The 11,025-nt window shown below is 38.0% G+C and overlaps 1 protein-coding gene across 2 annotated transcripts in view; it reads right to left on the bottom strand.

Annotated features, from left to right (window-relative positions):
- Nucleotides 1–549: 549 nt before the first annotated feature.
- The window catches only part of TMEM64 (transmembrane protein 64), a 35,321-nt gene continuing 24,845 nt past the window's right edge, over nt 550–11,025 (bottom strand). For both annotated transcript variants that reach the window (XM_068983797.1, XM_068983798.1), the window contains one exon: nt 550–3,114. In XM_068983797.1, coding sequence (XP_068839898.1) covers nt 2,926–3,114 — 189 coding nt within the window. In that variant the 3' untranslated portion in view covers nt 550–2,925. The remainder of the gene's footprint in view (nt 3,115–11,025) is intronic.

Raw genomic sequence — 11,025 nt, 5'->3', positions numbered from 1 at the left:
TACAAAGTACATACAAAGAGAGTATGGCTGGCTCTGAATAAATCCACAACTCACTTCTGAACATAAACTCAAAATATACATTCTAACGACAGAGATTTGGTTCTATTATTTTCACAAACCAAAGTATAGATTTCAAGTTATTTCACAAATCACATGATCAAATGAAAATGGACATGAAAACATTTAGTAAATTATTATGTACATGTTTTTAAAAGGGGATGTTGCTGTTTAAAAGTAATTCACGAGACAAAACTTGGCAAGGAGTAAACAAAATCATTAATAATAAACCAGAAAATGTGGAAAACTAAGGAAAAGGTCCAAAGAATTAAAAACAGCACTTATCTTTCAAAAGGTTTGAAACAAGTGTATTGCGTGCTTTTAAAAATAAGCATAAAGCAACTTTAACTGTACTTTAAATGACTTGAGAAATAAAAAATCCAATATATATATTATTTTTATGTATGTATATATATTTAAGAAATCCAATATATAATATATGTATTAATATATACTCTATGACTGGAGGCAATATTAGGGCAACATAAAAGGAACCTATAGAAATTTGTTGCTGCCAGAAATATGGCATGTGGGGTTAAAGATGGAAAGAATATAACATTGTATATGTTTTGTACAATACAGCATGTTTTGTATAATTTATAGACAGCACATATATTAATAAAAAACCAGCAACCAAATGTAGCTATCAAATAGCATGATTATAAGGGATAACAGTTTATGTGGAGGCTGGAAATGATGAACAAAAGGAAAACTGCAGTTTTAGATTAATGTTTTAAAAATAGTACATCCATACTATTTTAAGTAAAAATGGATGACTTTATTATATAAAATCATGTTGGCAGAATATAGAAAAATTACTTCTCTTTTACCTTTACATATTTAAGTACTAAGCAAAATGCAACAGTTGGAAAAACTCATGACAAACTACCAAAAGTTTTTCATTTGGCAAAATTATTCAAGTTACAAAATGCCAAAGTAAATAAATGCACTTCAAAATACATGAAGTGTAATACAAGTGTATGAAAGTAGTGATCTTAAATTATTAATTTCTTTATAAAAAAAACTAAAACAGAAAGCACAAGATAAATATTTTCAAGTTAGACAAGAATAAATCAAATCACTGTTTATTCAGATAATTAAACTAAAATAATTATTAAAGGAACTAAACAATTAATTAGGATTTAAAAAAGAATAACAACATTTCAATGGTATTTTTCTATCAATAAAAGAAGGAAAGATTTCTAGGTCAGTTGACTGCTATAGACCCAGGTCCCTATAAAATCATCTGGACTATACCAAGAAGAACTTGGTACAGACATAAAAACAAACTTCAGTGTTATTCAAAGGTGAGAAAACTTATTCATTATGAAGGAAAGGGAAATAATTATATCTGCAACAGGGCAAAAATTTATATACTAAAATGATTAAATGCATCCGTAGCATAAAATTAAAATAATTGCTTCTAAATAAATCTTTTGCACTTTAGTAAATCAGGGCAAAGATTTTACCCTAATGAAAAGGCAAATGGGAGGTGTCTGATAAGGTGGCACCTTCATAGCTAAAAAACAGATACTTACCAGAAAAATCTGCATTTATATCGATAATCTCCACTGTAAAATAAACTAATCATTAAGATCACAATTAAGCTACTTTAAAATTATAAGGTGATAAATGAATATCATATGAATCATATACCAAATTATTATATTCTATACACATAAGTACTATTAATAAATATACTCAATTCATTCTACAGGAAAAAGAACTGAGACTTAATTTCACATTTCAGAATTCCTGAGTCTTATCAGAGGAAAATAAGTACCAAAAAGCAAACAAAATAAGCCTACTCTATAGTAGGGCAAATATAATAATACAAATCTGGGCATCAAGATAACATTACGTACAGTTTTAAAGCTGAAGACTATGGGGACAAATATATATGTACTTCAACAGAATTATAAACCTGATTTTAAAGCTCAATTTTTTAGATAGGCATTTTGATCAAACAAGGCCACCAGAGTGACATCTTCAGTGATTGCAAGCCCACCACTTTAAAGGAATAACATCTTTATTTCAAAGCCTAATAATGAATACAAAAAGAAAAGAAGTTTAATAAAATTTTCAGTAAGACTGTAATAGGACAGCCCTTTGATGGAAGACCTAAGGAGGCTAAAACCAATGGCGTGAAATTAGAACACAAGTTCTAATTTGAGACACTACTCATTAAATAATTTCCCTTTCGCTTTGCATATTACACAGCAAAAATTAAAAAAGGTATCTTAAGAGCACTTCAGTCCCACAATGTAGGATTTAAACTTGTGTGTATAGGTGTAACAATTTGATCCCTGCAAAAATACATTTAAACAAAAGTTCATGTCTATTTTCTAACTAGCAAGGAAAAGGAAAGCAAAGTGGTTCCAACTAAAACATTTAAAAAAACAAAACAAGACATCATTTACCCTTTCTGAAAACACTATGAAAGCAAAGAACATCCAATAATATTATACATTTAAAATTGCATACTTTTACTCATAGTCTTTATAAATGAAGACACTAAGCAGAAAAATATTTGGATTATTTTTCTGTTCATAAGTACTCATAAAGAAAATAATGAAAAAAAAAAAACAAAACCCAAAACCTAAAGTGCAGACTTATAGGCCACTATGGGCATAATAAATGATGAAGAACTGCAGCCAAAATTGCATCTACATTTACACTTACGTATCCGGAAAATGATTCCTGTTTTTAAAAAATGTGCAATTTAAAAACTAGTCATTTGTGTGTGTGAGTGTCTGTGTGTGTGTGTGCCATAATACAATTAAAACTTGCATCCCTGCCCAGCAGTAAGGGAATTGCTAGATCTCAGACAGCACACTAGGCTCTTGACAATTACACATTTCATTAGAATCATACAATATTGATTCCATCTCCAGAAAATGTTAGGGTCCTCTTGTAGAATGAAGAGCCACTGATATTTGGTTGATTGCCTTTAACCAGAGAGGTTTTCAGTTCCATTTCGCAAGCTACAATAGCTGCATTCAATTCCACTTGAGCTCGATGAACTACATAAAACATGAGGCCTATACTTATAATAATCTGTGAATAAAAATAAAAATTACAGTTAATAATATTTTACATAGTAAAAAGGGAGAACTTTCTAAGCCAATAAATATTGTCTTAGAAATGTTTCAAACAGGATATTTATAATAATCTGTGAATAAAAATAAAACATTACAGTTAACAACGTTTTACACAGTAAAAAGGCAGAACATTTCTAAGCCAATAAATATCGTCAGAAATGTTTCAAACAGGACAGTTTTCAAATACAGTAAGGTAACATTTTTAAATAGTTTACACAAAGGTGTTATTTATTTATTCTTTTGTCTGCTGGGTGTGGAGGGCCAAAATCTACGGGGTGTTCATAATACAGTATCAGGTTAACACAAAGCAAGCATATATCCCTTTTAGTCCATATTAAGTGATGTGTGTTTGATACATGTCAAGTTTCTTTCTTTGTATCAAAAAGTTTCCTTCAAGGAATAAAAAAAAATATATTTCTACAATAGAGATAAAGTTGGCTAAACTTTGTTAATGTAATTAATGTAGTATTACTTCTGTGCAAAACTATAAATGTCTGTAGGTATTTTTAAGTTGACTTAGAAACACTACCATTTGCAAATGACCTACCTGGTGCAGCTGAAATTAAAAATATTAAAACATTTGAAAAATGAAATGCCAATAAGCTTTAAAAGAAATTAACAAGAGATTGTGAACATGAAATTGTCTACACTTTTCAAACTAAAAACACAGAACATGGTAAGGGGAAAAATTCCAGTAAAAGGAATAGAAAAAGCACCCCAGGCTGTAGTCTCCGTTCAGCCGCTCACTTAGTGATCTGATTTCAAGCGCCTTTAGACCACATGGGCTTCTCCCGCTGTCCAGAGGCTGTGCTCCCTCTGTACTTAAACATTCTACACACAATTCAGCACAATGACTGTCTAAGCAGTCTACATCTTCTAAATGATATTTATTCCAAAGTTCATTTGTAAAGCAGTTCTTCAGGGTTTGGAGCAAAATATTCTCAGTAGATGTTGTTTAATGTTTCAACACGCTTTCAAAAGCTGCTCTAAGCATAGTGATCCTGAAATACAATACTGTTTCAATTAAGCCTACCTATACTTTTATGGGAGAAATACTCCAGGTACAAATGTTGAGGGTGGAGGCGGAAGGTGATGAGGGAACCTGGAACTTGTACAAGAGATGTACATTAAGTGAGTACTCATTTCTCAATACAATTCTAAGCAAAGTAGTTATTTAATCTTATTTTTTATGCTACAGGAGACAAAGATAATTAATTTTTCACCCATATTTAAATTTTTTTCTTTTTTTAATTTTATTATAGTTGATTTACAGTATTGTGTTCGTTTTGGGTATCTATTCATTCTTTTTTAGATTCTTTTCTCACACAGGTTACCAAAGAATGCTGAGTAGTTTCCTGTGCTGAACAGTAGGTTATCTACCTTATATACAGCAGTGTGTGTGTGTTCATCCCAAGCTCCTGATTTATCCTCTACTCATCTCCTCTTTTGTAACTCTAAGTTTGTTTTCAATGTCTGTAAGTCTGTTTCCGTTTTGTAAATAAGTTTATTGCATCTTTTTTTTAAATTAAATTCCACATATGAGGAATATTAGAGAAGGCAATGGCACTCCACTCCAGTACTCTTGCCTGGAAAATACCATGGACGGAGGAGCCTGGTGGGCTGCAGTCCATGTGGTCGCTGAGGGTTGGACACGACTGAGTGACTTCACTTTCACTTTTCACTTTCATGCATTGGAGAAGGAGATGGCAACCCACTCCAGTGTTCTTGCCTGAAGAATCCCACGGACGGCGGAGCCTGGTGGGCTGCTGTCTATGGGGTCGCACAGTCGGACATGACTGAAGTGACTTAGCAGCAGTGGCAGCAGCATGAGGAATACATATTTGTCTTTCTCTGACTTACTTCACTTAGTATGATCATCTCTAGGTCCATTTATGTTGCTGCAAACAGCATTGTTTCATTCTTTGTATGGCTGAATAGTATTTCAGGATATATATGTACCACATTTTCTTTATCCATCCCTCTGTCAATGGACATCTGGGTTGCTTCCATGTCTTGGCTATTGTAAAGAGTGCTGCAATGAACGGGGTGCATGTATACTTTTGGATTATGGTTTTCTATGTATATATGCCCAGGAATGGGATTGCTAGAGCATATGGTAGTTTTAAGGTTTTTAAGAAACCTCTATACTGTTTTCTGGGCTTCCCAGATGGCGCTAGTGGTAAAGAACTCGCCTGCTAATGCAGGAGATGTTAAGAGATTTGAGTTCAACCTCTGGGTCAGGAAGATCCCCTGGAGGAGGGCATGGCAACCCACTCCAGTATTCTTGCCTGGAGAATCCCATGGACAGAGGAGCCTGGTGGGGCACGGTCCATGGGGTCACAAAGAGTCAGACGTGATGGAAGCAACTTGGCATGCATGTTGTTCTCCATAGTGGCTGTACCAATTTATATTCCCAGCAACACTGCAGAAGGGTTCCCTTCAAATCAGTTATTTTAAACATAGGCCTTTAAATCTTGTCATTGTTCTCTAATATGTTATCTCTCTGAAAAATGTAGTTATACTTATTGAACACCCTAAGTCTGATACTATGTGGATGGTAATACCATAAAAAGAGATGGAAAAATGTTAGTTAGTTACCTAGTTGGGAGAGCGTGTGAATGAGATGCTAAGTTCTGCTCTGGATATGCTGAATTTGAGGTGCCAATTAGATATCCGAAGCAATTCGGTGAATGGGTCTAAAGGTATGGAAAGAAGACTAAGCTGAAGATGCATATTAAGGAGCCCTCACAATGTCCTTAATAATAGTAGCCACCATAGTAACTGCATTTGCCAAGAAGAAAAGTTTTCAGAGTGAGACTAAAAAGCTTTGGCTAGAGTCTTGAGGAGGACCAAGTTAGGAGTAAAAGGAGGAGGTGCTGATAAATGAGCCAGGAAAACAGTGAAAAAGCTCAAGATAGTGGTGTCAAAGAAGCTAAGAGAAGAAAATGTTTTTAAAAAGCACAGTCATGAGTCTTAGCTTGCTAAGATGAGAACTGGAAAGTGTATCTGATTTAGAGAAGCTTAGAGATGAAAGCTTGAGGGAAGGATTTGGCAAAGCCATAGAAATTAAGTTTAGAACTAGTGAAAAAGTTTTTCAGGTTCCCCTCAAGGGTGAATTGCCTACATCTTTACATGGGATTTTCTCCAGATGCCTTTCTGGAGCCCAGGGCTTAGAAATTTATACTGACTCTTCCTAACAGCCCAGTGAAGTGTTAAAATAATACACAACAAAACCTTTTTACAGTTTCCCTACTAAAACAAAAGAATCAAACAAGTAGAAAGACAGCCTTATACAAGAAGGCACACAGAAAGTGATTTCTTCCACTGTTAACTGAAAAGCAGGCCGAGAGTATAAGCAGAACATAAGAAGGTTAGGAGATTTCATAGCTGTAAATTGAGGGGTTTCTCATTTGAAGGCTTTTGATTTTTCTGTTAAGCAAGAAAGGCAATCTGTTGCGAATGAAGAAGGAAGTTGGGGCAGGAGGAAAAATTTGTGAGGGGAGTGAGGATAAGTTTGAAAGTCATCAAGAAAAATGCGGAAATGGGAAGATGAAGGAACAGAATATACGGCATGTTGAGAAACCAGCTGAAGGCTTGCAACTGTGAATTAAATATCACCGGTCTGCTTGGATGCATTACTTCCCCAAAAGAGCAGGTGTAAAAGCAGATCAAAACTTGGATTTATCCAGGACTGGGTTTTGGTTGATGAATACATACAAAAATATACGGAAAAGACTAAGTTGCCAAACCATGGAATCTATGTTGGATTTCAGTACAATGAAGAGTTGTGCCTTCCTCTGAATATCTATGTGGTACTGCTCTAATGTTATGGACATTCTGGATTCTCTCTGGGTGGCTTAGGTGACTATATTGGGAGGCAAATTTGTGGCTTACTTCTACCAAGTATGAGGAACCTTATGATACTAACTCCTTCATGGATCATATAGCTCTGTCATGGCAAAGGGGCTTGTGTAACTCAATAAAGCTATGAGCCATGCCATGCAGGGCCTCTCAAGATGACGGATGACAGTGAAGAGTACTACCTGATGGTCCACTGGAGCAGGAAATAGCAAACCACTCCAGTATTCTTGCCAGGAGAACCCCATAAACAGTATGAAAAGACAAAAAGATATGAAATGAAAGATGAGCTCCCCGGGTTTGAAGGTGTCCAGTATGCTTCTGGGGAAGAGTAAAGGGCAATGAAATAGCTCCAGAAAGACTTAAGAGGCTGGCCAAAGCAGAAACGGTGCTTAGCTGTGGATGTGTCTGGTGGTGAAAGTAAAGTCCAACACAATAAAGAATATTGCACAGGAACTTTGAAGGTTTTTTGACCCTATGAACTGTAGCCCATCAAGCTCCTCTGTGCATGGATGTTTTCAGGCAAGAATCCTGGAGTGGGCAGCCATTCCCTTCTTCAGGGGACCTACTTCACCCAAGGATTAAGCCTGGGTTGCATGCACTGCAGGCAGGTTTTTTTTTTTACCATCTGAGCCACCAGGGAAGCCCATTAGGTCAACGAATCAAGGTAAACTGGACATGGTCAAGTAGGAGATGGCAAGAGTGAACATTACAGCGTCGGAATCAGTGACTAAAATGGAGGGGGATGGGCAAATTTAATTCAGGTGACCATTAGAGCTACTACTGTGGGCAAGAATCCCCTGGAAGATATGAAGTAGCCCTCATAGTCAACAAAATAGTCCAAAATGCAGTACTGTGGTGCAGTTTCAAAAACAACAGAATGATCTTGGTTTGTTTCCAAGGCAAACCATTCAACACCACAGCAATCAAAGTCTATGCCCCAAACACTGAGGCTGAAGAAGCTGAAGTTGACCAGTTCAATGAACACCTATAATACCTTCTAGAATTAACACTAAAAAAGATGTCCTTTTCATCACAAGGGATTAGAATGCAAAAGTAGGAAGTCAAGACATATTTGGAGAAACAGGCAAGGTTGGCCTTGGAGTACAAAATGAAGTAGGACGAAGGCAAACAGAGTTTTGTGAAGAGAACTCGCTGGTCACAGCACACACACTTTCCACAACCCGAGAGACAATTCTACATTTGGACATCATGAGACAGTCAATACCAGAATCAGGCTAAATATGTTTTTTGTACCCAAAGATGCAGAAGCTCTATACAGTCAGCAAAAACAGGACCTGGAACTGACTGTGGCTCAGATCATGAGTTCCTTATTGCAAAACTCAGGGTTGAATTGAAAAGTAGAGAAAACCACTAGGCCATTCAAGTATAACCTAAATCAAATCCCTCATGATTATATAGTAGTGGTAGTGAGTAGATTCAAGGCATCAGATCTGGCAGACAGAGTGCTTAAAGAACTATGGACAGAGGTTGGTGACACTGTATAGGAGGCAGTATCCAAAACCATCCCAAAGAAAAAGAAATACAAGAAGGCAAAGTGGTTGTCTGGGAAGGCTTTACAAATTGCTGAGGAAAGAAGAAAAGCAAAAGCAAAAGGAGAAAGGGAAAGATATATCCATCTGAATGCAGAGTTCCAGATAATAGCAGGGAGAGACAGTGAAATCGCTCAGTCGTGTCTGATTCTTTGTCAATCCCATGCACCAGGCTCCTCCGTCCATTGGATTCTCCAGGCAAGAGTACTGGAGTGGTGTGCCATTTCCTTCTCCAGGGGATCTTCCCAACCCAGGGATCAAACCCAAGTCTCCCACCTTGCAGGCAGACATTCTACCCTCTGAGCCACCAGGGAAGCCAGCAGGGAGAGATAAGACCCCCTTAAATGAAGAGTGCAAAGCAACAGAGGAAAATAATAGCATCAGAAAGACTAGAGATCTCTTTAAGAAAACTGGAGCTATCCAGGGAACATTTCATGCAAAGATGGACACAATAAAGGACAGAAATGGAAAGGACCTAACAAAAGCAGAAGAAATTAAGAAGAGGTGGCAAGAATACACAGAATTAGACAAAAAAGGTCTTAATGACTTGGATAACCATGATGGTGTGATCACTGACCTAGAGCCAGACATCCTGGAGTATGAAGTCAAGTAAGCCTTAGGAGGGACTTCCCTGATAGCTCAGTTGGTAAAGAATCTGCCTGCAATGCAGGAGATACCGGTTCGATTCCTGAGTCGGGAAGATCCCCTGGAGAAGGAAAAGGCTACCCACTCCAGTAATCTGGCCTGGAGAATCCCATGGACTGTACAGTCTGTGGGGTTGCCAAGAGTTGGACACGACTGAGAGACTTTCACTAAGCCTTAGGAAGCACTACTATGAACAATCTACTGGAGGTGACGGAATTCTAGCTGAGTGATTTAAAATCCTGAAAGGGTTTAGACTGAGTTCTGTTCAAGTGTTGCACTCAATATGTCAGCATATTTTGAAAACTCAGCAGTGGCTACTCTCAGGACTGGAAAAGGTCGGTTTTCATTCCAATCCCGAGGAAGGGCAATGCCAGAAAGTGTTCTAACTACTGTACAACTGTGTTTATGTCACAGGACAGCAAGGTTATGCTGAAAATCCTTCACCTTAGGCTAAAGCAGTACATGAACTGAAAACTTCCAGATGTATAAGCTGGGTTTTGAAGAGGCAGAGGAACCAGAGATCAAATTGCCAACATTCATTTGAATAATGGAGAAAGCAAGGGAGGAGCTCCAGAGATAGCTTTATTTCTGCTTCACTGACTATGCTAAAGCCTTTGATTGTGTGGCTCAGAACAAACCATGGAAAATTCTTAAAGAGATGGGAGTACCAGACTACCTTACTCATCTCCTGTGAAACCTGCATGTGGGTCAAGAAGCAACAGTGAGATCTCCTGGGTGAGGATAAAAAATCACAACTATGTTTTGAACAATCATTGACAAAAGGATGCTGGAATCCCCCAAAGAAAGGTACTCCATGTCCAACAGAGAAGCTGTAATGAGATGACAGGAGGGGCACAATCACAATGAAATCAAACTCCCACAACCACCAGACAGATGACCCTCAAACTGGAGAACAATAATACCAAAGAAGGTCCCACACAGCCGTGAAAGTTCTAGGCCCAGATTAGGATTCCCACCTGGGGATCTAGGAAATGGACTAGGAGATCCCAGGGAATCTGACATTGAAGGCCTGAAGGATCTGACTGCAGGACTTCCACAGGACTGGGGAAACAGAGACTCGGCTCTTGGAGGGCACAAACAAAACCTTGTGTTCACCAGGACCGAGGACAAAGGAGCAGTGACCCCACAAGACACTGAGCCAGACCTCCCCGGGAGTATCTGAGGGTCTCCTGAGGTGTGGGTTGGCAGGGGCTCACTGCGGGGATGAGGGCACTGGCGGCGGCAGACATAAGAGGTGTTCCTTGGTAGTCTAAGTCCTCTTGGAAGTCACCATCAGCCCTACCACAGACCCTGCAGACTCCAGGGCTGGGTCACATTGGGCCAAACAACTAACAGGGAGGGAGTACAGCCTCACCCACGAGCAGACAACTGTATTAAAGGTTTAGTGAGCAGGCTCTGCCCACCAGAGCAAGACCCAGATATTTCCTACAGCCAGTCCCTCCCATCAGAAGTTTGCAGAATCCTCTTAGCCTCATCCAGCAAAGGGCAGACTGAGGAAGCAAGAATTACAGTCCTGCAGGTACAGAATGAGAAACACAATCATAGAAAGCTAATAAAAATGAAAAGAATTAGGATTAGATCCCAGATGAAGGAACAAGATAAATTCCCAGAAAACAACTGAATGAAGTGGAGATAGGCAACCTTACAGAAAAAGAATTCAGGATAGTGATAGTGAGGATGATTCAGGATCTTGGAAAAGAATAGAGAAAATGCAAGAAATGTTTACCAAAGACCTAGAAGAACTCAAGAACAAACACAGAGATGAATAATACACTAGAAGGATTCAATAG

The sequence above is a fragment of the Capricornis sumatraensis genome, chromosome 11, assembly GCF_032405125.1.
Source record: "Capricornis sumatraensis isolate serow.1 chromosome 11, serow.2, whole genome shotgun sequence".
NCBI lineage: Eukaryota > Metazoa > Chordata > Mammalia > Artiodactyla > Bovidae > Capricornis > Capricornis sumatraensis.
The sequence above is the reverse complement of the archived record's forward strand: the minus strand, read 5'-3'. Positions and strand labels throughout refer to the sequence as shown.